Source organism: Siphateles boraxobius, unplaced genomic scaffold (assembly GCF_051911475.1).
Source record: "Siphateles boraxobius isolate OS27281-9 unplaced genomic scaffold, OSU_SipBor_1 68, whole genome shotgun sequence".
NCBI lineage: Eukaryota > Metazoa > Chordata > Actinopteri > Cypriniformes > Leuciscidae > Siphateles > Siphateles boraxobius.
Window position 1 is genome coordinate 12,608,453 of NW_027509195.1, and position 27,447 is coordinate 12,635,899.

The 27,447-nt window shown below is 35.3% G+C and overlaps 3 protein-coding genes and 1 pseudogene across 6 annotated transcripts; all 4 read right to left on the bottom strand.

The window, feature by feature from the left end:
* Positions 1-447: 447 nt before the first annotated feature.
* LOC143722982 (homocysteine-responsive endoplasmic reticulum-resident ubiquitin-like domain member 2 protein) lies at positions 448-9,638 on the bottom strand. Of its 3 annotated transcripts, XM_077214843.1 has the most exons (10): positions 9,546-9,638; positions 7,199-9,216; positions 6,049-6,435; positions 5,338-5,415; positions 4,062-4,163; positions 3,804-3,943; positions 3,593-3,718; positions 2,213-2,536; positions 2,000-2,102; positions 448-1,052 (listed from the first exon to the last, which is right to left on the bottom strand). In XM_077214843.1, exons 3-10 carry the CDS (start codon positions 6,193-6,195, stop codon positions 876-878), a joined length of 1,197 nt encoding a protein of 398 aa, XP_077070958.1. In that variant the 5' UTR covers positions 6,196-6,435; positions 7,199-9,216; positions 9,546-9,638; the 3' UTR covers positions 448-875. The 3 variants fall into 3 exon arrangements, with proteins under 3 accessions (XP_077070958.1, XP_077070959.1, XP_077070960.1); XM_077214844.1 differs by lacking the exons at positions 448-1,052; positions 2,000-2,102; positions 2,213-2,536; ... (3 more) ...; positions 5,338-5,415; positions 6,049-6,435 and having other exon boundaries at positions 8,089-9,216; positions 9,530-9,627; XM_077214845.1 differs by lacking the exons at positions 448-1,052; positions 2,000-2,102; positions 2,213-2,536; ... (4 more) ...; positions 6,049-6,435; positions 9,546-9,638 and adding an exon at positions 9,436-9,511 and having other exon boundaries at positions 8,089-9,216.
* A 1,434-nt stretch (positions 9,639-11,072) lies between these two features.
* LOC143722555 (fucolectin-like) lies at positions 11,073-12,815 on the bottom strand. Its single transcript, XM_077213937.1, has 4 exons — positions 12,780-12,815; positions 12,180-12,463; positions 11,921-12,075; positions 11,073-11,491 (listed from the first exon to the last, which is right to left on the bottom strand). The coding sequence occupies exons 1-4, from the start codon at positions 12,813-12,815 to the stop codon at positions 11,205-11,207; spliced, it is 762 nt and encodes a 253-aa protein (XP_077070052.1). The 3' UTR covers positions 11,073-11,204.
* Positions 12,816-15,836: 3,021 nt separating this feature from the next.
* LOC143722543 (uncharacterized) lies at positions 15,837-18,043 on the bottom strand. Its single transcript, XM_077213924.1, has 4 exons — positions 17,649-18,043; positions 17,390-17,544; positions 16,246-16,528; positions 15,837-16,007 (listed from the first exon to the last, which is right to left on the bottom strand). Exons 1-4 carry the CDS (start codon positions 18,041-18,043, stop codon positions 15,857-15,859), a joined length of 984 nt encoding a protein of 327 aa, XP_077070039.1. The 3' UTR covers positions 15,837-15,856.
* A 2,929-nt stretch (positions 18,044-20,972) lies between these two features.
* On the bottom strand, positions 20,973-24,687 carry LOC143722556 (uncharacterized; annotated as a pseudogene). Its single transcript, XR_013196925.1, has 7 exons — positions 24,675-24,687; positions 24,063-24,360; positions 23,804-23,958; positions 22,199-22,496; positions 21,940-22,094; positions 21,510-21,792; positions 20,973-21,264 (listed from the first exon to the last, which is right to left on the bottom strand). The product of XR_013196925.1 is annotated as an uncharacterized LOC143722556 (transcript).
* Between the last annotated feature and the right edge of the window lie 2,760 nt (positions 24,688-27,447).

Here is a 27,447-nt window from a genome sequence, read left to right on the forward strand (position 1 = left end):
AACCCAATAAATGTCTCTGTCATGCATAATTAATTGTGTTGTTACAATGAACCGTACAAAATCCATCTTCATTTGATTAGAGGTTTTCTGAGGGCACTGAAGTGCATGATGGTCTACTTTGTCTCAATCTCACCTCAGTGTCTGTATATGACTGGACGGAAGGGTGTAAAGGCTGGCTCTGGCTTTCATTTCAAAATGTAAACATTCACATATTCATACTGTAGCCTACGTATATGTGCCCCAACTCTTACCAGTGCCATCTAAGCGTGCCTACAGTAGGAATCACAAACACACATAAAAATATATGAAATCCTCTGAGAAATTCTTCCCTGAGGAGAAATAATTGCATCAAATAGCTTGACAAGTAAGACGCATCATTCTTTAAAAATCTGTGGCGCCCACTAGTGGTGTTTCAGTTGAGCAGCTGAAGGAAATAAAAACTACGTATTACGATTAGAAACCAAAACCTGATTTTATTCAAAAACACACCTTGTTTCAATGAGATGCATATATTCATATCTGTAAATATTTACTATTTATTTACACACAACGAAGAGTTATGCACTAAAGTAACTGCATGATTCACTAAGTCTTATGGTCTTATGAGTTTATCAACCAGCCTTGAGAAGAAAAGTCTTTTGTAACAACATGGACAACACATCCATGAAATCTCACCCCGACTTATTGATAAAGGCGGGAAGAGAAGCGTTAGGCAATGGCATGGGGGGGGGAGTATTTGAACACCATTGAAGCAGCATAACAGAAGTACCAGGACATGGCAGACCATGTTGTACTTGTTTTTTTATTTTATGATTTTAATTTTTTTTAAGTCTATTTTCATATGATTTTTTTCTCTACTGTGGAGACATCTGAGTTCAGTTGGCAGCATGTGCAGGTCCCTCAGGGATGAGGGAGGTGAAGAAAGTGCTAATGAACGACCACGCGGCCGACAGGAAGCCCGGCTGATGCGGGCCTGCGTTCATGGGATCTTCAGGACCTTCCTCCCCGCTGTCCCCGTCATCATCCTCCATCCCCTCATCCATCATACGCTCCTACAGAAAAACAAAAAGAAAAGAATAGTGATGGCTATGTTTGTTCATTATGCTTTGGTTCACAAGTAAGTTGTGTATAAGTCTCATAATGAATTAGTGAGAATGATACGTGACCATTTTAAGATTATTGGTATCAGTTGATAATTGTGAAATGGGTTGGTTTTAAACTCCTGACGGTCTTAATTTATAATGTTATGAGCATTTTCTTTTATATATCTGATTCTATAATATACACTAAAAACAAAAGTTTGAGGGTTGTTTTCTAAGAAATTAATACTTTAAGCAAAGATGCAGTCAAATGAATAAAAGTGACAGTAACAACATTTATGTTACAAAACATTTCCATTTCAAAGAAATGCTGTTCCTTTGAACTTTCTATTCATCAAATAATCCTGAAAAAAGTTATCAGTTTCCACAAATATACTGTATAAAGCAGCATAACTGTTTCAACACTGACTGTATAATAATAAGAAATGTTCAAATCAGCATATTAGAATGATTTCTGAAGGATCATGTGACACTGAATACTGGAGTAATGATGCTGGAAATTTAGCTTTGCCATTACATGAATAAATTACATTTTAAAATATCATAAATAATTTGCACCAAATGCACCACCCGTAAAAAGTTTAGACACACTAAGACGATTTTCCACATTTTTGAATAATATAAAATTCATTATAAAAATATTTTTAAAAAACACAAATGGAAGTATGGGGATTATATAGCGAGACCAAAATTAAAAATAAATGTAAAACATTTAAAAAAGGGAAATTCATATATAGGCACAATTTCCATGTCTACAAAACTATTTTAATGTTTTAGGGCAATACATTTTTCAGATCATAGAAAACAAATTCAGTCAAGGGTGTCCAAACTTTTGAGTTCAGTATATCGTGAACCTCGCTCTCTAGATATCTGCAACAATATTGGCCACTATTACTAACCATCTCTTGCAGTTCCTGATTTTGCTCAGCCTCGTCTTGTGGACCTTCTTCAGCTCTTGGATTCTGCAGTTCTGCTCTAAAGGGAAACCAGCCAGCCTGGTGCCTAGAGTACACAAAAAGAGACAAACTATAAGACAATAAAGTGCAAATACAATGTTAACCTTATGCTAGTCTTCTGCTCATCAGGAAGCTTCTATTTAGTATGTGACCTACAGATAAACCAGCAGCATGGCACCGATCACCATGACGAAGCGACCGAAGGAGGAATAGAAATAGACGATGCTGAGCAGGATGGCGGCACGTGACACGGTGTACATCCAGTCCAGCCAGTCTCGGTTGAGCTCATCGTCGTTCAACATGGCTCCTCCCTGAGCGTTCATCTGGATGTTGGGGTTGGCAGGGCGGTCCTCAGGGGCGGGGTTGGGCCCCATAGGGGCTGCAGGTTCGTTAGGCTGAGCTGGCTGTGTGGCGGGACCAGCGCTGGGGGCGGGAGAGGGGGTCGCGCTGGACACCTGGGAGGCTGCCATGGCTGCTTGACTGAAAGAAAGAAGATGGAGAATGAAAGATCAGGAAATAAAATAATGCACAGTGATGAATTGTGCACATTAAGAGACATTTATTAAGAAAGTAAAAAGGTTAAATTTTGATTTCATGTAGTCTTTATAGGAATAAAGTTGTGCTCTATATCCATTTACACTACCTGTCAAAAGCTGCATTTATTTAATAAAAAATACAGTAAAACAGTAATATTGAGAAATATTATTGTAATTTAAAAAAATAACTTTCTATTTGAATATATTCTAAAATTGTATTTATTGCTGTGAATGCAAAGCTGACTTTTCAGCAACCATTACTTCAGTCTATAGTGTAACCTGATCCTTCATAAATTAATGTTATATTCTGATTTGGTGCTCAACTGTCAACTGGTGCTCAAATATTAATAACGGTTCTTATTATTATCAATGTCAAAAAAAAATTCTGTTTAATATTTTTGTGGAAACAAAAACGTTCAAAAGAACAGCATTTATTTGAAATAGAAATAATTTGTAACATTATAATAAATGCCATCACTGTCACTTTTGATCAATGTAATGCATCATTGCTGAATAAAAGAATATATTTTTTTTAATGGTAAACTTTTGAATGGTAGTTTATCATGGTTTCTGCAAAAATATTAGGCAGCAAAAACAGTTTTCTACATTAATGATAATAATACGTTTCTTGAGAATCAATAGAATGCATGCTAGAATGATTTCTGAAGGATCATGTGACACTCAAGACTGAAGTAATGATGCTGAAAAGTCAGTTTTGTGTCACAGGAATAAACAATATTTCAAAATATATTTAAATAAAAAATGGTTCTATTAAAATGTTTAAAAATACGTTTTTACTGCATTTTGATTAAATAAATGCAGCCTTGGTGAGCATAAGAGACCTCTTTCAAAAACATTAAAAAAGAAATATTCCGAACTTTTGACAAACATTGTATGTTTATATTGATTTATTTCCTGAAATGGCAGTCTGAGAGGGTAAAAATACATTTATTCAGGGTCACACCTCGTGCCTGATGACAACTGGGCTTTAGTAACTTACTATTGCACATAATAATGGCGGGCATACATCTGCTGCCACCAAAACATTTGCATCGGCATATACATAGGGTGTCCGGGGAAGCCAGCAGCAGGACCACCTTGCATGGGAAGAGGCATTCCTTCAGGCCTAAGTGGGACAACAAAAGGCCTCAAAACTCAACTCAATTCAACACGTTTTGTCTTGAGCGGTAGAGTCCTATTTGTGTGATTACCTCTGCATCACACCAGTAGGGGCAGGATTGAGGCCATGTGTTTGCACTGGGTTCCCCCGGTGCCGTAGACCATCAGAGTTGGCTGGAGTTTCAGGACTAGGGGTAGAAGATGAGGAAGATGGACCAGCACTGTCTGACGTCTAGGAATAAGAAAAAATAATGGACATAATAAACAGTGAGAAAAGAAACTGCTCTTCATGGAATGATCCATTCCTTTTTTTTTTATTCAATGCATGCATTGTTCTTCTAGGCACTCACTGAAGAGCTGGAATCAGTGGTGCTAATAGGGCTTCTGAAAGTGGGGGATGATGGGGGGCTTCGTAAAGCACACACCAGGTGGACCATGTGGTATTCATCTTGCTGTTGGGGTTGAACAAATCCAGTGATTAGAGCTCTCGTCAAATACTATACAATAATACATTAAGAATAACACAATATGAACAGCACTTTCTGCGTTATATAACCAAAAAAAGCATGCTATACAAATTATTGCATTCGGTTTGTGCCATTTTTAATTATTAGTCGAGGTAGAAATGCATCAAATGAATGTCTCTGACTACTGTGTCAAATCTCAATGTTTTTGAAATGTAACGGAAGTAGCGACGGATCTTTTATTCTGCATCGTGACATACATACAAAAAAGTAGTGCACGGACTTTTATCCAAATTTTTGATAGGAGGGAGGCAGATCTGAATGCATGTGAAGAAAGAGGCAGGTTTTAATTGGACTAAATGACATTGTCATTGTGACTAAAAATCATAAGCTCAAATATTTTTGGTTACAGAAGGAAACATGCATGGATGAATCATTCGCAAAACAATCTATGCATTTAGAAAAAAAAGATAGGGTGAATTTTTCATTTCGTGACAACTTTAAAACAATTTCTTGGTGCTGCCCCCAACTAAAGACTTTTAGTCGACTAGTAGCCTAGTCGTTCATTTAAGCAATTAGTCGACTAATTGCACATTTATATTAATTTAATTACTTAAATATACTGGGGGGAGGGATACTAAACCATAATGAGCCTTTAATAAGCTATATATACGTAACGTATAGAGCCAATTCTGCACTCAAGCGCAGGCATAAAGCTTGCAGCAAAGCACTGGAAAAAGTATATGTGCCTAATAATAACTCACATTTATCTAGGTAAAGGTTAGAGCGACCGGCCATGTAAAGTTGCTACTACTTACATGTTTCAAATCATAAGCCATATGGATGATAGGCAAACATTTGGATTTCCTGCCTTACATACTGTAATTGCCACAAGGTCCTGCGGTTAAAAATGTGTCCTTCATGGACTGCATGACTTCACCACTTGCTGTGGAGTTTCCGCGAATAACCAACTTATAAAATTTTGGTCGACTAACTTTTAGTCGACTAGTAGGGGGCAGCCCTACAACTTCTAAGAGTAAAACCTCAACTGTCAGAAACACTCATATACTGTTTGACACACTTCTCTTTTCTACAAGAAACTTGACTTGTTTTTGTACATGTTGCATTTGATTTGATGTTTAAACAGAAATTAGGAGTGTACCTTTCTTAGCACATCCCTCAACTGCAAGTGATCCTGCAGAAGTCGTCCAGAATAGACAAGTCTCTGGTCCTTGGATGACTGAAAGAGGAAACATCAGCATGGACTTTATTATTATTAAGCTTGTCTAAATGCAAGAAAGGCATTGACAATTTCATAAGAAATACATTCAATGAAATCTCAGATTAAAATTTCAGAAAGGCATCTAAAACAAATCGTTCATCAGTAATGGCAGCAGTATAAGGAACTGATATGTGAACTGCATCAGGCTCTGAGGAAAAATACCAATGATGCCACCTGCTCTACAGGAATGTTTGGCATCTAGCTGCCATTTCCTGAAGTCAATGCACAATTTCATAGGCTTCTTCTGTGTTTCAAATCAATAAAACCTTGCTTTAAATGTTAATTTGGTGATTTACAATTAGAAAGCTCTTTAACAGACATAAATAAACCTATTTTGAACACAACAGCAAGAAATAGGGATTATAACACACACAACAGCTTATTTTAGTGTATGAAAATAAGCATTTATCCTTCTCAAATCTACGGAAATACCTAAAATACTGCACTAATGATTTGCGAGACACTAAACACTAGGTCATAGAAATAAAACACTATCCTATATATGACTGTTCGCATACAGTTTTTGTCAGGGTATGGCAACAGATATGATTTTGAAATAGAATAACAATCCTGATAATAATATAAACTCACCGGCTTGCTTGGATACACTTTGGAGATGTGTTTTTTCAATTTCTCAACTGTCCAATTCAGAAAACAATTGATGGTCTGGTCATCATATTTCTGGTTGGGGGCCTTGATGACAAGAGTAACAGGGCTGTCAACTGTACCCTGGTCCATGTTTCATAATAAAGCAGCTCTTGAGCTTTGAAACAGGGAAAATCACACAGAACCGGGTGTACTGTTCAAGGGCAGGGATATTTTCCTTCCTCAGACTTTTTTTAATCAGACTAGATTCATGGCTGATAAACTGTGAAATGATCCTTCATGTTGCTTTCCAGGCAGTCTTAGCACTTAACATTAGCCATACTACTTCAGTGAGAGGAATGTGGCAGAGACAGGTGGATGCACTCAGTCAGCCTATGAAGAAAAACAGAGGGAGGATAAATATGTTACTCATAAATGAAAACATGACACTTCCTTTTGCATAAAATACCAATTATGCATGCAAACAGGCCTAAAAAATCATACACCACATATTAGCATGAAGGCAGAATGTGCTAGAGATAAATCTTACATGAATAAAGTAATGAGTTCATTACACACTTTCTAACACCTGACACAAATCTTGGCAGCAATGTAATGGTCAGAAATTAATTTTGTGTGTTTAAAAGCAACATAAAATATTAATTTGCCTAAAATATCCCAGCAGTTGGATGAAATCTGAATCTACATTTTAGTGAAACTATTCATTATTTGACATGTGCAGATGGCAGAAACTTTCAGTAAAAAAAAATAAAAAACAATTCGATATAAAATTAAGATGAGAATAGATGCATTATGCTCGTGACAGTTAACGTTACCAAGACTAGTAACGTTAAGTTAATTGGTACCTAAACACAACACTACATCACATATAATGACCCCAAGATAACTGTTAGTTTGCTTGATAAAAAAATATATACAAGTTTTCTCTTAAATATGACTGTTTACCCGTATATTAACAGTAAACACACAGAAAACAAACATCAGACGATAACGTTAATGATCAGCAGCTAACTAGCCAGTGAGCTACAGACTCCACATTAATCCCACAGACAGCAAGAACACTCAATGTAAGTTAATATTAAAACAAAGATATACTCTTGAAGGCATTTAAAAAGAAAACTAAAATTATACGTACCCGAGTAAAAAATATCTTGCCCTCAGATTGTTTTCGTGTAAAATGGAGTCGGGCGTAACTCCGGAAATGCCGTCATCAGCATAGGAGAACAGAGCGCGGACAGTTCCGTACATTTGGAGACGTTTCCACATACATAAAAGGGGAACGAATGCACTGACCCCAGATCAGCTTTGCGATTTCATTCTCTTATAGAATAAAGCTATGGGGTATTGTTGGCTGTTCCTAATTCAGCATGAAGGAGGCTTCTTCTCAAAAGACTAATGCCGGTTCATGGAAGAATTATTACAGATACAACACAACTCTTTAAACGGTGGGAAAACATAAATAAAAAGCGAAAAAAACATTTTATTGTCACTAATTACATTAAATGCAGCCAGTATTTACTGGATTATAACGTTTAGATAAACAGGGCACTTAAATTATTTTGCACATTGTTTAAAAAAGTTTCTGTCACTCAATCAAAATTAGTAAATCATACATCAGAAATCATACTGCTTACATTTCTGATGAAGAAACTTTCTAATGACGCCTTTAGAGTTGTAATCTAATTATACAATCTATGAAAAAATAGTTTAATTTAATATTAAAAATTAAAAACAAATATTTAATACAGAATACAACAAATTCTACATTATCTGTTTTAATTTACAAATACAAAAATTAAAAAAGTATTTTCTCTCTAACTTTACGGTATATGCACTTTGTTTAAAAGTTGTCAAACAATCAAAATATATAATAAAATAGTAAGACCTGAAATCATACCCCTTGTACTGCATTGAAAAAGGTTCTTAAAGATGGCTTTTAAACTTTAATCTAATTATAAAATATTTCTATGAAAGGTTAGTGTGTGGGAATGCTTTAATGTTAAAAATGAATATAGAATACAAAAATTAAATAGAAATAAGTATTTTTTTAAATCTCACAAACAAGTGTTTACATTACATTCAGAATAAAATAATCAGCATCTTGCGGTTCAGCCCTAATGATGACCTTTACACTCCAGTGTAATCTTAGTATAAAATTCTATCTTTCTTCCTCTGTTTCACATTGATTAGGATTGCTTCAATTTGTTTAAAACCTCCTGAGTGAGTCTTTTGCTATACTTATTAATCTTGTGATGTCCTGGCATCCATCCAAGGAGAAAGCGATGAAAGTCTGTCCAAGCAAAAGCGAACATGCTTCGCCATTCTTTCTCCAGGTCTTGAAAGTTGGTTTTCACGTCCAAGGATTTCCGTAGCTCTAAAAAATAGTGATCCAGAAGGCCAGGCACTGTTTTTTCACACTCTCTCTCATCCATGCAGCTGCCCAAAAAGTAAATTACATCTTTCATTCCACACCCTCCACCAACGTACTGAAAATCAACAGCTGCAACCTGTAAACCATCCTCGGAGAAGCAGAAATTTGCTAGTTTTGCATCACCATGCAGAATTGTCTTAAATCGGCAGTTGTTGAGGATGCTGTCTATCTCTGCAGCAGCTGCTTTGAGTTTTTGATCTGACACGGCTTCTAGCTCTTCAGGTCTTGTTTCTAAATGCCAATATGTGCCTATAGGCCAAAGTCCTTCTGGGGCGACATCAAGGAAAAGGGCATGAAAGCTGGCAATCCACCTGAGGCAGGCCTTTATTTCAGAATCATTAACATAGGTTTTTCTCACAGGGAATCCTGCAACATCAAGGTCCTCTAAAACAATCAACTGTTCATCACCAAATGACTTGGCAGCAAGACAAATGGGAACTCTGCAGAGTTCATTGGTAGCGTAGTTTTGGTACCAATTACTTTCTACTTGATAGGACCGCACTTTGCGCTGGTGAGATATGTCTGTGTTCCAGCCACCTGGATGTTTCTGGTTTTGGGGAAACATCACATGTTTGACAACCACAGAGGGACGGTCACATCCCTCCAAGTGGACTCTTAATATTTCACCATAACCGCTCCACAAAGTCTGAATCTTTGCACCAATCTGCAGAGACTTTGCTCCACATGCTTTCAAAATGAGATCTTCGTGTTCCTGCTTCATTCTAGAGATTCAAATTAGCAGAAAAGTTGCTTGTATTATCATCAGCTAGTCTCAAGTAAGCAGTGAAGAAATATTAATTATGCTAGACTAGTAATTGGATAAAAACAGATATTAACATTTAATCACATGCACATTTAATCATGTAATTTACTTTACATTTTGGACTGAAATGGACAACAGACATACTTAGGAGAAGTGTAGATAACGATGTCTTATTTACAGTTCAGTGAATGCAAATAATTAAACGTCTTGTCAAGTCTCAAACACCAAGGGAGGAATCGAATAACTAACAAGCTGTTGACTTTACGATATACCTTTGTCTACATTTACCTTGTGTATCTTGAAGCAAGACGTAATCGGCAGAGGACGATGAGAATGTAGGTTGAACTTCCGACATGCGAGGCAATGCATTCTGGGCAATTGAGTCTTTGTTTGAATGAACTGAACCTTACCTCACAATTATTTCTCAGAAAAGATAATTGGATACCACCACGGGGGCTTCTGCTAAGTGTGTTCGATAGTTATTGAAGGAAGGAACAAAATATGTCTAAGTCTACAATAATTGTATTTAGTCAAGTCCCTGACCCTGAGTGGCAATGATGAGTAGCAACACGTCCTTGATGCTTCAGATTAACTTCTACACGGCATGTTACGATCTACAATGCTGGGAATCCTCTAAAAGCTGAGTAAGAAAACCATAATTGTTCTGAGAAATTCCGATTATTAATGGAGCTAAAATAACATAATAATATAATGGCTTTGTAGAGTTAATTTGATTAGCTCAAGGATATGATTTGCTCTCTTTGTATTTTTCTGTTTGGATAGTCTAACGTTAGTGAAATGACTAGACTGAATGAAGCTAGCAGACAGAGAGAGTATAGTCTATATCCATACAGCACAGTTTGAGATCATCAATGGAATATCACATTTTATCAGGTGAGCTCGAGTGATCGACTATTTCAGTGGGTTAGCAGTGTCCATCAATCATTTTGTTGAGTTCCATCGATCATTTCTTGGGCTTGATTTGTTATTGTTCGTCTTCTTTAGGTCAATCCTCCACTAGGTGTCAGTCTGGGCTTTGGTGTTTTTGCCCAGTGAGATAATTGGGTTGCCTTCTCCTTATTTAAAAATTAAAAATACATTAAAAACATTTGAATAAACTGCAGTGTAAAGTATTTGTTTGGAAAAATATAAATTTGATTTGACTTTTTTTTGTGTTATACTTTAATAAGAATTAAACACGTATTGTATGTTTTATTCACTTTTAGCAGTTATTTTATTTAATACAAACACACACACACACACACACACACACACACACACACACACACACACACACACACACACACACACACACACATTCATAAAATACTTTTATTATAATGAATATTATTATGATTTATTATTATTAGTCTTATTTTACATATTTTCACATTTTGCAAGGTACTAGATTGTACTAGTACTAGATAACATGCAATTCTCTCATTACAAAAAGTGCGACTCATATTGTTCATTGTCTGTTTTTTTCTTTTCCTTTTGGCATTTCATATATGCTTAAAACAGCTATACCAAGGATTAAGATAATTTATACTCTGCTTGTTAGTTTTCCGAGATCTGTTCGATTACAGAAAAGTCCCCCAGTCACAATTAGTATTGAAACTTTGATTCTGTAACTTTTACAAGATAATTAATCATGTTTAAGTTCTTCTCAATCCAGTGGTGATCCGTACACCAACCTCACACAGTAAAAGATAATCTTTCCGTCCTGGAATAAAATCATTAATGTAACGTCCTTCCATCCCATCACAGTTAAAAGAGGTGGAAACCCCAGGAGGAATGGAAGAGATTGTAGCACACCTGAAGAAAGAGTGAGTTAAGCATCTTGAGAAACTCTGAATCACCATTTATATTCAAAGCAAAACACAGACTACATCGTCAAACTTTAAATTTCTCTAAATTCTCTAAAAAGATATATTAAGATTAATTAATTTACCTGGGATTATTATTGCCATCGTTGTCCAGACTGTTTCCAATTCTGATATCTGCCCCATTTAGTCTTGTTGGAACACTGTCTAATGTGTTTGTAATTACCACTGAAAACACTTTGTGCGTTTTCAGTAAGTTCAGTCTCCACCAGGGATTGAGGTCTGCTGCAGTGTGGGTGCAAGATCCACGACCGAAAACACCATTTCTGTTCCCATCAATGGCATTGGATGAAAAGGCATTTCCACTAAGGGAACTCTGAGTAGCTACTCCTCCTAAAGCCACGTTTTCACCTCCAACAACAGATGAGTTTCACATGAATTCATAGTTTTGAATAAATGACATGACAAGGGTTCTTTATTGCATTGATGGTTCCATAAAGAACCTTTAACATCCACAGAACCTTTCCATTGCACAAAAGGTTCTTTATAGTGGTTATTTCGATTTTTAAAATGATGTTAATAAAAAATGGTTCTTTTAAGAGCCGTTCACTGAAGCTTTTTTGGGGAAGGTAAAATGGTTCTTCTATGGCATCACTGCAAACCCCACCCTCTTGGAACCTTTATTTTTAAGAGTGGTCTAGAAATGGTTATTATTAATTATAAAGTATAGTTTATTGAATTTATGTTATTGAACATAAAGATTAGTTAGTGTGTCTCTCTTTTGATTGTTTATTTTTGTAAGTGCCAAACTGATCAAATCCTGATCATAAATGTTCTCACCATCAGGAGCTGGATAACCGTAAACCTCAACCTCGCAGAGAGTAAGAAGCCGATTACGACCAGGTATGTCCACATTGATGTAACGGCCTGGAATGCCTTTTTCCCATTTGAAAGTGAGGGATCTCCCACCTGGAATGGATGAAATCTTTCCAGTTCTGTACAAAAATCACAGCATACGGATAATATTTGGGTTCATGTACAGTATGTAACCTCATCACATTGTTCTTTAGGATAATCTTCTCTTGAAAGGCTTTCTTACAATGGATTGCTGATGCCGTTGTTCAGCAGAGAGTTTCCGATTCGTATCTCGGCTCCATCAAGCCTTTCAGGACAGCAGTCTTTTCTGTTTGTGATAGTTATGGCGGTCACTACGTACTTGTCTAGTAAATCTAACCTCCACCATGGGTCATCTTGCGTAGGAGTAGCAGTACAGGATCCATGATAATAATGTGAGTCACGATTGCCATCAATAGCATTACTGGCATGGCCAAATGCTGCCGCAGGATTCTCAACCAGGTCCGACTGTGTGGCCTGGATTTTTTGCTAAATTGATAAAACATAGTCAAAATGTGTATAATAAAAACAAGTAAATGAATAAATTAAAATAATAATTATTATTAAAAAAAAACATTTAACTATATAATATTTAACTTTTGACTTATTTCTCAGGGTTTATTTATTTATATTTTTGACAGTACATTTCTGTATAGATTTATATACCTACTCAGTCTATAGCTACAAAAAGCAATTGTACACTTCCACCTTTATTGCCAAGGAGAAAAATCTGTCATTTTAAAACAATAGCCCCGATCTTGAGTATTTTTTGAAATATGAAATCCTATCTAAAAACGTCTTTCACATTATAAGAAAAGCATTTTCTGCTAAATGTAAACATTTATGATTTCATAAAACAACAATAAACACTTCCTGAAAACAGTCAAAAAGGGAACATGCAAAAATATATTTAAATTATTTATCTAAACAGGTCATCTGAGATAAATGTGCTTTACCAGAATTGTGATCAAATGTTTATGGTTTGTTTGTTGAGTTTTGAAGTAACTTTATGGAAGCAGACTATTGTCTGGTTTGGCTTAGATTAAGAAGTAGGCCTTAGTTCAATTAGGACATTTAAGTAGCATTTATAAACATGCCTTAGAAAAAAAAACATTACTGATGTTCATCTTGAGACAAAACAATGGCACTGACATATTTTAAGATATGACAGTGAGTGTAAGTTGCTTTCATAAAACAGCTCAATAATGCATTTTAGTCTGGGGCTTAAGCCTTGTCTGTGAAACTGGGCATATGTTTTTCATCTCTTTCTTTGGTAATTTCCACTAATTTAAGTCATAAAGGTGCTGTGGATTTATTTGCAGTGCATAAATCCACCACCTTTCCCTTCCATACAGCATATGCATGTACAGAACTTCTGGCTCTGTGTGTCGCACTCTGAGTCTCGATTTAAGCAATTTATTAGATGTGACTTTTAAGCAATCTGTAAAAATGAAAAACATCCTGTCAAAATGCCAAGATACAATCAATGTTGAAACGATGAAGTCTAATTTAATTTGATCCAGTTTATATGCAATTGTTTACAGTCCTGACGTGTTATCTTTTCTATTTTTTGCTCAGTGATAGTCTTTTATTCGTAGTCACCATCATTAAAAAAAAAGTTTCTTCCATATTTTTTGAGTACTTTATGTATAGGCATTTATATCAAATATATATATAAAAGAGATTATTGCATCAAAAAGAGACATTATAACAATACATCTCACAATGCTTTCTCATTATACTCACCTCGTGCAGCTTTACAACAGGAACACATAGGGTGAATTGCCCTAATGTGGGACATTTTTTGCACTTCAGACTTCTGTGACATATTGCGATGTGTAACCAAAACATTATATCCACACCCAATACCTTTTAAAAAAAAACAGTATGTGTCCTAATCAAATCAAAAGAGAAAATTCAGATAACCCATTCATAAGAGAAATTATAGACATATTAGTGCTCTTATTGCAAGTTGTCTGAGAAAATCTGCAGCTTCCTAATGTGGGACAGTTGTGTTCCCAATATGGGACATTGAAAAATCTATGATAAAAGACCAAAAATCACATTACATGTAGAATAGTATACCGTAATCTTATTTTATTTTAGATTCTTTTTTAAATCTTAGTTAGTAATTGTCTTGGTTATGAATGGATGAAACATGTAAAATAACAACATTTTTAGTTATATTATCCATTTCCAGTAAACCAGTATCACAATCCATAAACAAGACCATTATATCAGTTATAGAGATGAATTTCTAAAACACCTAACAAATAAACAGAGAAACTTTGGACCAAAATAATTTGGTATAATGACAACTAAAAAATAAATGTACAATTGTTTCTGTTTCCTCTTTACAAAAACAGCATAATGGAGAAACCCCTTCTTTAAACATACTGATAAAATCATTACATGGATAATATCTATTTATTATTTTAAAGTGAGTTATTTATTAGGAATTACATATTTATTCATATCTGACCACGGATTCTGAAAAAAGGTCATGAAAATCCTGTTTCCATTTCATCAATGCCTTAGGTGAAACATTTTTTCTTTAATTAAGATTTGTCTAATATAAACATTATTAATATTTGTATTAAAATTAAAACAAAAAAATTAAACCATGCCCCACCACACATTTTTGACTCATTGAAGTACTGTCCCACATTAGGCTGATCATGCTGTCCCGGATTTGGAAACTACATTTCCTAATGTGGGACACTAGGCAATTTGATAAAAATATAAAATATATAGTTTATACACATAAACTCACACAATTTTTTGATGGACAAACATTTCATAAGCATATTAGGCTAACAAGTAGCAGGATTGCTTTGTTTAAAATCTATTTAACTCCTTAACATCAAATTTGTTAAAACTCTATCTCATTAACCTACATATGGTTTTCACACAAGGTGTCTCCTGTTTGATGATTGCTCCACCCTCAAATATGATTGGACATTTAAGAGGTCATGTGATTTTGATCACATGACACCACAGCTTTGTCTAACTCATAGTTTCACTGTCATTCATGTATTTATGGGGGACCTACAAACACTAGACCTTAGGTGTCCCACATTAGGCAGTGTCCCACATTAGGGCAATTCACCCTATAGCTAACAGTTCAAAGACATAAGAAAAGTGTCTTCTGCACAATAGCAGGTCTTAGTTTTGCTGCAAGACTCCTTGATTCTGGACACTTTTATATATTTCTCCTCCAAAGTAGAATATTATTTATTCTATTATTTTTGGGATGTTTTTAATGCCATATTTGTAAAATGTTTGTTCAATATAAAGCAAAACACAGTGGGTGCAAGGTGTTTCAAATTCATAGTATTGTTTGACTCTCCCAAATATTTGGCTGGAATAACAGGACAAAAACACTTCAACGTAATTTATTAGAAATCATCCATTAGATTTGACCTAATATTTCTTTAAGTAAAATAAAAAAGACTTTAACAATTTAATTTCTCCCAATAACCTTAAGCAATGAATGCATTGCTGTTTTTGCTGGGATGTTCCCAGGTTTGTGTTTTTTTCCTGTGACTTTTGATTTAGATTTTTCCATGAAAGCATCATTTAAATTAGCCTATTTTTTATTTTATATAGAAATTTGCTAGACACTACAGACTTAACATTTTCACAGCTGCATTTCATTACAAAAAAAAGTATTGTCCATTTCCCAGTGTCCTTTGATAATATAGTCACAAATCTGTCTATTTCCTGCAGCATGCACTGCATTAAAGTACAAAGGGCTTAAAATAAGACATGCCCTTTTTGCAAACTCTGGTATAAATGTCTGATTAAAGTAAAACTCTACAGCCACCAAGGATGAAGGAAGAATATATATATATTATCTACATCCTGTTGTTTAAATTCTTCTCAATCCAGTGGTGATCCGTACACTTCAACCTCACACAGTATAAGATAATCTTTCCGTCCTGGAATAACAACGTTAATGTAACGTCCTTCCATCCCATCACAGTTAAAAGAGGTAGAAAACCCAGGAGGAATGGAAGAGATTGTAGCACACCTGAAGAAAGAGTGAGTTAAGCATCTTGAGAAACTCTGAACCACCGTCCATATTCAAAGCAAAACACATTTATGCATCAAGACAAACTAGTTAAATGCAAATGAACAGAATAAACTAAAATGCACAAGACCCAAATCACATTTTACCCAATTTGTAGCCAAGTTTTATGTCACATTGCCGACTGCAGTAGAACTTCTCTAAATTCTCCAAAAAGCCATATTAAGATGAATTAATTTACCTGGGATTATCATTGCCATTGTTGTCCAGACTGTTTCCAATTCTGATTTCTGCCCCATTTAGTCTTGTAGGAATAGCGTCTAATGAGTTTGTAATTACCACTGAAAACACTTTGTGCGTTTTCAGTAAGTTCAGTCTCCACCAGGGATTGAGGTCTGCTGCAGTGTGGGTGCAAGATCCACGACCGAAAACACCATTTCTGTTTCCATCAATGGCATTGGATGCAAAGCCATATGCGTGGAGGGAACTCTGAGTAGCTACTCCTCCTAAAGCCACGTTTTCACCTACAACAACAGATGAGTTTCACATGAATTCAAAGTTTTGCATAAATTTCTTCTCTTACAGTCTAGAAATGGAATGTATACAACATTGTTAAAGTTACAATATGTAAAAAACATTTCGCCGCTAGAGGTCGCTAACCTCTTACAATAATAAAGGCGTGGGTTTATGACCTAGTGATTAGCTGAATGATGGGACTTGCTGTCAAGCTGATGGATCTAATAATGTTTATGGATGAGTGAAAACATTCATCTTTTTTAACATTACAGTGGTATGAAGCAGGTCGCGATTGCTTATAAGAGACATATATCACACGCGAGTCCCGCGGATATAAAGGAATAAGGGCATTTAATTCTACCGAACTACCCGCAAGTGCTGAATTAATACTCACACAGGTCAGTTTATTAGACGAATTAAACTTGTGAGGTAACGCAGCGCTGTTTCACATGGTCTAACGTTACACTATCACACTAAACAGCATTTAAATATGTGTTAAAAGTTATAATGTTATTCTACGTGTTAGTTAATTTGCTATATGAAACTAGCAGTAAGCTAGATCGACACTAGAATAACATACATACTGATCATATTCTAACATTTCATAGCGCGGATATTGCGTCATTGACAGGCGACGTTTTTTTCCGGGACGGCCACTCATTTAAAATTGGAATTTCTCTGAAATAAAAAATCTTTTGGAGACTTCTGGGATATTATAAGTACACAACTGCAGGAAATATATCACACTGTGCAATTGATTTTTGGATATTTTATTACAAAATTCTTACATATTGTACCTTTATATCTAAAATATCTGCATATTTTTGTTAGTGCCAAACTGATCAAATCCTGATCATAAATGTTCTCACCATCAGGAGCTGGATAACCGTAAACCTCAACCTCGCAGAGAGTAAGAAGCCGTTTACGACCAGGTATGTCCACATTGATGTAACGGCCTGGAATGCCTTTTTCCCATTTGAAAGTGAGGGATCTCCCACCTGGAATGGATGAAATCTTTCCAGCCCTGTATAAAAATCACAGCATATGGATAATATTTGGGTTCATGTACAGTATGTAACCTCATCACATTGTTCTTTAGGATAATCTTCTCTTGAAAGGCTTTCTTACAATGGATTGCTGATGCCGTTGTTCAGCAGAGAGTTTCCGATTCGTATCTCGGCTCCATCAAGCCTTTCAGGACAGCAGTCTTTTCTGTTTGTGATAGTTATGGCGGTCACTACGTACTTGTCTAGTAAATCTAACCTCCACCATGGGTCATCTTGCGTAGGAGTAGCAGTACAGGATCCATGATAATAATGTGAGTCACGATTGCCATCAATAGCATTACTGGCATGGCCAAATGCTGCCTCAGGATTCTCAACCAGGTCCGACTGTGTGGCCTTGCCATATAAAGCGAGATTTTTAGCTGAAATTGATAAATTTGATTGATTCAAAATGTGTAATGCAAACAAGTAAATGAATAAATCAAAATAATAATTATAATTAAAAAAACATTTAACCATATAATATTTAACTTTTGCCTTCAAGTGATTATTTATATTTTTGACAGTACATTTCTGTATAGATTTATATACCTACTCAGTCTATAGCTACAAAAAGCAATTGTACACTTCCACCTTTATTGCCAAGGAGAAAAATCTGTCATTTTAAAACATTAGCCCCGATCTTGAGTATTTTTTGAAATATGAAATGCTATCTAAAAACAACTTTTACATTATAAGAAAAGCATTTTCTGCCAAATGTAAACATTTATGATTTCATAAAACAACAATAACAATTCCTAAAAACAGTCAAAAAGGGATCATGCAAAAATAACAAAACACAGTTTTGTCCAGAAGACATTTAATGAACTGTATAAAAGTAAAACATATAAATCAGTTACATCTTGCTCTGATAAAAATATGACATGTTCAGTGATCAGCAACCAGTGTTTATAATGTATTGTAAGTGTGTCTGTATAATTGAAAATATTTGTGTAATTTTGAACTGTACCTTTAGTTGTTGTTGTGTCTGTAAAATAAGGCATCACAAAAATCCAAAGTAGGAAAAACATGTGCATTTCCATTATCCTACACAAGGAAAATAAGTAAATAAGATATTAAAAAATCTGATAAGTGTTGTTAATATTATGTTAATCTGATTTTATAATAGATTTTCTGTGAGAGTTTGTTTTAATATTTAACATGATGTAATTTGACTTTCTTATAATTGAATTTGATAGACAATAAAGTAAATTATGTAATTCAAATGATAGCATGCACATGAAAACATAATCTGACATTAATTTTGATTCTTTTAAATAAGCAAGTCACTCACCTGTATTTTATAATGTACAAAACAAAGTTTTAAGATAGACAAGATATAGTTTACTCTATGGTAAAAAAGGTTCATCACCCTTAAATAACAAAACCATCAATGGACCAGCTTTATATACAAGACAACTTTTAAAGGCCTGGATGTTTTATCTAAACGGGTCATCTGAGATAGATGTGCTTTACCAGAATTGTGATCAAATATTTATGGTTTGTTTTTCGAGTTTTGAAGTAACTTTACGGAAGCAGACTATGTTATTGAACTCTTTTTTTTTTTTTTTTTGGTCATTTCCGCTAATTTAAGGTGATGTGCATTTTATTGCAGTGCATAAATCCACCACCTTTCCCTTCCATACAGTATATGCATGTACAGAACTTCTGGCTCCGTGTGTAGCTGAGTCTAGATTTGAGCAATTTATTACATGTGACCTTTAAGCAATCTGTTAAACAGAGCAAACAAACAGATTCCCGCAGCCTGTCAAAATGCCAATTTACAAACAATGTTGAAACCATAAAGTCTACTTTAATGTGACCCAGTTTATACATGTATGATTGTGTTTACAGTCCTGCTGTGTTATCGGTTCAATTTTGTGCTCAATTATAGTGTTTTATTCAAAGTCACCATCATGAAGAAAAGTTTCTTCTGCACAATAGCAGCTCCTAGTTTTGCTGTAAGACTCCTTTGTCAGAGCTCTGTCACCAAACCAATAATATAACCAGACAGAAGTTACAGACCCTGGCACATGAAACACTGTTTCACCATTCCGTGACATCCTTGGTTCTGTACACTTTTATATATTTCTCCTGCAAAAGTAGAATATTATTTATTCTATTATTTTGTGGATGTTTTAAATGCCATATTTGTATACTTAAAATGTTTGTTCAATGTTACGTCCTTGGACGTTTATAGTGGTTTTGGGTGTGTTTTGTGTTTCTCTTTTTGGTCTCTTTCACTTTCACAGGCCGTCGCTGATTGGCTGTTTTTCCTGTCAGTCATTCATAATGAGTTGAGCGGGTTTGCCTTGTGAGGCGGCTGCGGGATCCTCATCATCCTGATGCTTGACACCTGGAGAAGCCCTACTTAAGAAACACGCTACTGTCAGCGAGGGAGAGAGACTTTTTGTTTTTCTTTGCTTGATTTAGTTTTGTTAAGTGTTCTGTCTGTTGTGTAATCTTGCCCTTTGTTTTTGAGTGTCCAAAAAGGAGAGGGGGTTAGACCGTCATGTGACATGATACATCTACACCTTTAGGCTGATTTTTGTTTATAGGTTAGGGATTTGTGCCACCCTCTGTATTTTTGTTTTCATTAGATAGAGTAGTTTAGTTGCGACGTCATGGACGTTGAAGACTTTTTCTTTGATCTTTCTTCTTTTTTTAGTTTAGGATTAATTGAAATGGTTTAGTTAGTTTCCTTTTGTTTATGTTACTTTTGTTTGGCCCAATCCAATTTCCCCTTTATTCCTTCCATTTTGCTTTGTTCATATGTACATATTAATTACTTTACCTTTATTAAATTAATTTCACTTGATTTGGTTGTGTTTCTCATATCACTCAGTGCTCAATGGTGACCGGTGTCTGAACTGGCCCTTCTAAAAATTCCTAGACGGCTGAGAGCCAAAGAAGGGTCGTAACATCAATATAAAGCAAAACACAGTGGGTGCAAGGTGTTTCAAATTCATAGTATTGTTTGACTCTCCCAAATATTTGGCTGGAATAACAGGCGAAAAAAACTTCAAAGTAATGTATTGGAAACCATCCATTAGATTTGACCTAATATTAAAGTAAAATAAAAAGACTATAATTTATTTTCTCCCAATAACCTTAAGCAATTAATGCATTGCTGTTTTTGCTGGAATGTTCCCTGGTTTGTGTTTTTTTCCCCTGTGACTTTTGATTTAGATTTTTTCCATAAAAGCATAATTTTAATAATTACTATTTTTTTATTTTACATAGACATTTGCAAGACAATACAGACTTAATAACAAAAGGATCATTTATTTTACAACATCCAATTTTCACAGCTGAATTTCATTATTATAAATTGTTGTCCTTATTGTCCATTTCCCAGTGTCCTTTGATCAATAGTCACAATAATCTTGTGTGCATGAAAATTTGCAGCATGCAGTGCATTAAAGTACAAAGGGCTTAAAATAATGCATGCTCTGATCTGCAAACTCTGGTATAAATGTCTGTTTAAAGTAAAACCGTACAGCCACCAATATATATACATATATTTTTTCATTGTTTAAGTTCTTCTCAATCCAGTGGTGATCCGTACACTTCAACCTCACACAGTGTAAGATATTCTCTCCGTCCTGGAATAACAACATTAATGTAACGTCCTTCCTTCCATCCCATCACAGTTAAAAGAGGTGGAAAACCCAGGAGGAATGGAAGAGATTGTAGCACACCTGAAGAAAGAGTGAGTTAAGCATCTTGAGAAACTCTGAACCACCGTCCATTTTCAAAGCAAAACACATTTATGCATCAAGTCAAAAGTTAAATGCAAATGAACAGAATAAACAAAAATGCACAAAACCCCAAATCACATTTTACCCAATTTTTAGCCAAGGTAAATGTCACATTGCCGACTGCAGTAATTCTGAGAACTTCTCTAAATTCTCCAAAAAGCCATATTAAGATGAATTAATATAACCTGGGATTATCATTGCCATTGTTGTCCAGACTGTTTCCAATTCTGATTTCTGCCCCATTTAGTCTTGTAGGAATAGCGTCTAATGTGTTTGTAATTACCACTGAAAACACTTTGTGCCTTTTCAGTAAGTTCAGTCTCCACCAGGGATTGAGGTCTGCTGCATTGTGGGTGCAAGATCCACGACCGAAAACACCATTTCTGTTTCCATCAATGGCATTGGATGCAAAGGCATTTCCACTAAGGGAACTCTGAGTAGCTACTCCTCCTAAAGCCACGTTTTCACCTCCAACAACAGATGAGTTTCACATGAATTCATAGTTTTGAATAAATTACTAAATGGAATATGGCTCTACAACATTACTTAATCTCAAATATCTGCCTATTTTTATTAGTGCCAAACTGATCAAATCCTGATCATAAATGTTCTCACCATCAGGAGCTGGATAACCATAAACCTCAACCTCGCAGAGAGTAAGAAGCCGATTACGACCAGGTATGTCCACATTGATGTAACGGCCTGGGATGCCTTTTTCCCATTTGAAAGTGAGGGATCTCCCACCTGGAATGGATGAAATCTTTCCAGCCCTGTATAAAAATCACAGCATATGGATAATATTTGGGTTCATGTACAGTATGTAACCTCATCACATTGTTCTTTAGGATAATCTTCTCTTGAAAGGCTTTCTTACAATGGATTGTTGATGCCGTTGTTCAGCAGAGAGTTTCCGATTCGTATCTCGGCTCCATCAAGCCTTTCAGGACAGCAGTCTTTTCTGTTTGTGATAGTTATGGCGGTCACTACGTACTTGTCTAGTAAATCTAACCTCCACCATGGGTCATCTTGCGTAGGAGTAGCAGTACAGGATCCATGATCATAATGTGAGTCACGATTGCCATCAATAGCATTACTGGCATGGCCAAATGCTGCCGCAGGATTCTCAACCAGGTCCGACTGTGTGGCCTTGCCATATAAAGCGAGATTTTTAGCTGAAATTGATAAAACATAGTCAAAATGTGTAATGCAAACAAGTAAGTGAATAAATCTAAATAATAATTATAATTAAAAAAACATTTAACCATATAATATTTAACTTTTGCCTTCAAGTGATTATTTCTCAGGGTTTATTTATATTTTTGACAGTACAGTTCTGTATAGATGTATATGCCTACTCAGTCTATAGCTACAAAAAGTAATTGTACACTTCCACCTTTATTGCCAAGGAGAAAAATCTGTCATTTTAAAACATTAGCCCCGATCTTTAGTATTTTTTGAAATATGAAATGCTATCTAAAAACATCTTTTACATTATAAGAAACGCATTTTCAGCTAAATGTAAACATTTATGATTTCATAAAACAACAATAACAATTCCTAAAAAAAGTCAAAAAGGGAACATGTAAAAATAACAAAACATAGTTTTGTCCAGAAGACATTTAATGAACTGTATAAAAGTAAAACATATAAATCAGTTACATCTTGCTCTGATAAAAATATGACATGTTCAGTGATCAGCAACCAGTGTTTATAATGTATTGTAAGTGTGTCTGTATAATTGAAACCATTTGTGTAATTTAGAACTGTGAATAAGGCATCACAAAAATCCAAAGTAGGAAAAACAATTGCATTTCCATTATCCTATGGGAAGGAAAATAAGGAAATAAGATAACAAATCTGATAAGTGTTGTTAATATTGTTTAAGTTTATAATCTGACTTTATAATGGACTTTCTGTGAGTTTTTTTTAAATATTTAACAGAATGTAATTGGCCTTTCTTATCATTTCATTTGATGGGTAATTAAGTAAATTGTGTAATTCAAAAGATAACATGCAAATGAAAACATAATCTGACATTAATTGTGATTCTTTTAAATAAGCAAGTCACTCACCTGTATTTTATAATGTACAAAAAAAGGGTTTTCAAATAGACAATATGAAGTATGGCAAAAAGGGTCATCACCCTTAAATAACAAAACCATCAATGGACCAGCTTTATATGCAACTTTATCTTTATTAAGACAACTTTTAAAGGCCTGGATGTTTTATCTAAACAGGTCATCTGAGATAAATGTGCTTTACCAGAATTGTGATGACATATCATCACAATGGAAACTCTGAGTAGCTACTCCTCCTAAAGCCACGTTTACACCTACAACAACAGATGAGTTTCACATGAATTCATAGTTTTGAATAAATTACTAAATGGAATATGTGTCTACAACATTGCTAAATCTAAAATATCTGCCTATTTTTATTAGTGCCAAACTGATCAAATCCTGATCATAAATGTTCTCACCATCAGGAGATGGATAACCGTAAACCTCAACCTCGCAGAGAGTAAGAAGCCGATTACGACCAGGTATGTCCACATTGATGAAACGGCCTGGAATGCCTTTTTCCCATTTGAAAGTGAGGGATCTCCCACCTGGAATGGATGAAATCTTTCCAGCCCTGTATAAAAATCACAGCATCTGGATAATATTTGGGTTCATGTACAGTATGTAACCTCATCACATTGTTCTTTAGGATAATCTTCTCTTGAAAGGCTTTCTTACAATGGATTGCTGATGCCGTTGTTCAGCAGAGAGTTTCCGATTCGTATCTCGGCTCCATCAAGCCTTTCAGGACAGCAGTCTTTTCTGTTTGTGATAGTTATGGCGGTCACTATGTACTCGTCTAGTAAATCTAACCTCCACCATGGGTCATCTTGCGTAGGAGTAGCAGTACAGGATCCATGATCATAATGTGAGTCACGATTGCCATCAATAGCATTACTGGCATGGCCAAATCCTGCCTCAGGATTCTCAACCAGGTCCGACTGTGTGGCCTTGCCATATAAAGCGAGATTTTTAGCTGAAATTTACAAAGCACTATAATCAGAAAGTAAGCTTTATGTGCATGTTTTATTTATAAGTTTATAGCTCATGAAAGCTGTAACCTTTCTATCGTTATTGCCAAGGGGAAAACAAAAGCTCTTTTGGTATAATATACCCTTATAACGAGGCATGTTATCAAACTTTATTTACAATAAAATGATAAAAAATTTATTCAAGACAAAGCAATAAACCAAATAGTTTGAAGGCAACATAAAAAAATATGAAAGTGTCTGTATTGTGAGGCATGTCTACATTATTGAAAGAAACTAACTGTAAATGTTTCAACTTTACCTTTAGCTGTCATTGTGTCTGTAAAATAAGGTAAAATAATGTTCTTTACTTGCGTCGCACAGTAAAGAACTTATCTGAAGCAGCAGAAAGGAGCAGCAACTGGCTGTGGTTGAGACGGAAAGATTCTGGCTGGCTGTGTACAGGCCGCCATGCTACGGTTTCGAAAAATTCTTGAAAACTTGAAGAGTTTGTTGGTTTATTTGTATAGGTTGTATAGTATTTACAGTCATTACGCTCCTGTGTATATTGCGTGAATGACGGGTGGTTGGGCAGATATTGTGTTTTGCGGTAGGTGGTATGCCATACGGAACCGTTGCCACTGAAACTGCATATTAACGCACCAGTGGGGCTCGACAGCCTTAGTCAAACGGGTTGGCACGTATGGTTGGGTTGCGGAGAGATTGTGAGATTGTGGTTAGGTCTCAGCAGCAAGAGGGAAGTAGAGGTCAGTAAGCTGGGCTGAGTTGAGTGGGGGACGGAGGGGGGGTGACTCTGGGACGCCAGAGTCACTGTCGAGGCCTCTTGAGGTGTCGTGGGCTAGTCGACGAAACACTGAGGACGGAAGGTGCCCACTTGAAGACCCTAGAGATGTTCCCTACTCCGCTCAATCCAGAGGGTTGTTATGGCGGGACTGCACTGTGGTTGCAGCCGTTGTGTGTGCTGACGCGTGTTAACACTAGACAGAAGGAGATTTACATCACCATATGGAAATGAAGCGTAAATGGATGGAGAAGCATAGGTTACTGTAAAACTACGTCTTAGTTGCTGCTTATCTTGGCGAAAGCCGAGTACAAATCAGCATGAAGTTTTAACATCTATTCTCGTGTAATGGAAATCAGGGATGGCAAAAATGCAAAGCAGGAAAAACACATGCATTTCCATTGTTCTGGGAGAAGTAAATAAGTTCAGAAAAAAAAAGCTTCTAAAAAATTTAAGCTTTCTTTGCAATTGTTTCTGATATGGTGAAATCATTTTTAATCCAATTTTTAATAGATTTACTAGAGTTTGTTTTAAGATTTAACAGAATGTTATTAGATTAATTTAATTAAGTAAAAATGTCATGCAATAATGACATGCATGTGTATTTTGATAAGTATAATATGATCAAAACAATTCATTTCTGAACTTGATTTTGATGTTGTTGTTTTTTAAATCAAGTTTAATTGACTCAGGTTCTCCCAAAGACAAGGTAAATGAACAAAAAGTGCTCATCACCCTTTATATAACCAAAAAAAAACAGCTAAAAATTAAAAACATAATGCAAAGGTGTGGATGCTAAAGGATTTCTAAATCATCTGATAAATGTGCTTTTTACAACTGTGAGAAATTTTGTGAGAAATGTCTAACAATGTAAATTAACTTGCAGAAATGCTAAGGAACCGATCACGTGCTTTCTGGCCTCTTATTTTCTTTGTCTGTTAATATCTATAATTTAAGTTAAGAACAGTTAATTGAGAACAATTAACAGATTTATTTAAAAGTTTTAAATGTACATAACCTTACTTACATGAGACAAACACAATCATATCAATTAGATAAGTTGCTTTAGAAATGTGAAAAAGGAATTGATGAAACTTGCAGAGATAGCAATTGAATAATGGTCATGGGTTGCTGTTTTTTGTTTTTAATTGTTGAATTTTTTTATTTTATGCAAATCGCTAGCCCTTCTGTAGGGTTTAGAAATTAAATCATAAAGAACTATTAAACAACAACCAGTTTTACAGGCCTTATCTTGGAACTGAACCTTCAAACTCTTCTGTCGTCATCCCCATATCTTATCTATATTTCTAAAGAAGTATTATAGAAATATGGCCTTAATAGCTTCTCAAATTGCCCATTGCCCATATGAGTTTATGTGCACTGAAACAAAGATTGACCTAATTTTAGCAGTGCTATGTGTATTACTGCTCGGAGATGTGACTGAGATCCAAACGCAAGCTTTATTGAGTGTAATTCATAAAACAGGTCAAAACCACTGAGCAAACCATCCAGATAATGACAGAAGTCCAAGGCACGACACAGGCAAACAGGGAAATCCAGGGTCAGGGAGCCAGGCAGAAGATCAAGAACATGACACAGAAATCAGAATAGAACTCAGAAATGCAGTAACACAGACAAAACTTCACAACAAGTGAATGAACCCAAAGGGTTTAAATAGGCAAACATAAATTAGATAATCAGAAGTTGGCAGTAATCAGAACATTATGAGTCCAGGCAATGGTTTATGGGAAATGTAGTTCATGACCCAGTAAAGGAGACGGAGGGAGTGCACTCTGGTGGTTATCATGGGCACTCCGGCTGGCTGGTGTAACAAGCAGATTTGCTCTTTTTATTTCATTTAGCTAAATAATATTAAATAGTTTAGCATTCTCTCTTTTGAACAAATGCATAAATCAGGAAAATGTAAGGATCTGTGCATTGTGTTTGAAATAAACATCAAATAGAATAAACATAATAGATTATGTACATTGCACTTTGTTTTAAAGTATTATTTTATTTTTCATTGATTTAAAATGTTTGAAAACTCATTTTGATTACAAAATTCTACCAAAACCAACCAACCTTTTTTATATGATGGGCCATACATTTTCAGGATGGGACAGATCTGGACTGCAGGCAGGCACTGTATGTAGATAGAAACCACTCTGATATAGCACATGCTGAATGAGGCATTGCCTTGCTTTCCTGGAAAGATGTAATTTTGATGCCATTAAATGTCTCGTACAATCCCAATATATACTTTTCCTTGTGGTTTTGTCAGTTAAATAAAGTT

What these genes read in the sequence shown, in the direction of transcription:
- LOC143722982 (XM_077214843.1), bottom strand. Translation starts at nt 6,195, where the DNA reads ATGGACCAGGGTACAGTTGACAGCCCTGTTACTCTTGTCATCAAGGCC. An exon ending in AAGTGTATCCAAGCAAGCCG is followed by an intron (nt 5,416 to 6,048) that starts GTGAGTTTATAT and finishes TTCCTCTTTCAG; the next exon opens with TCATCCAAGGACCAGAGACT. An exon ending in TGAGGGATGTGCTAAGAAAG is followed by an intron (nt 4,164 to 5,337) that starts GTACACTCCTAA and finishes CAACCCCAACAG; the next exon opens with CAAGATGAATACCACATGGT.
- LOC143722543 (XM_077213924.1), bottom strand. Translation starts at nt 18,043, where the DNA reads ATGGTTAAATGTTTTTTTAATTATAATTATTATTTTGATTTATTCATT. An exon ending in CGGTTATCCAGCTCCTGATG is followed by an intron (nt 16,529 to 17,389) that starts GTGAGAACATTT and finishes CTGTTGTTGTAG; the next exon opens with GTGAAAACGTGGCTTTAGGA. An exon ending in AATGGCAATGATAATCCCAG is followed by an intron (nt 16,008 to 16,245) that starts GTAAATTAATTC and finishes CTCTTTCTTCAG; the next exon opens with GTGTGCTACAATCTCTTCCA.
- LOC143722555 (XM_077213937.1), bottom strand. Translation starts at nt 12,815, where the DNA reads ATGTTTACATTTAGCAGAAAATGCTTTTCTTATAAT. An exon ending in GAAAATGCTTTTCTTATAAT is followed by an intron (nt 12,464 to 12,779) that starts GTGAAAGACGTT and finishes TTATCAATTTAG; the next exon opens with CAAAAAATCCAGGCCACACA. An exon ending in AACGGCATCAGCAATCCATT is followed by an intron (nt 12,076 to 12,179) that starts GTAAGAAAGCCT and finishes ATTTTTGTACAG; the next exon opens with AACTGGAAAGATTTCATCCA.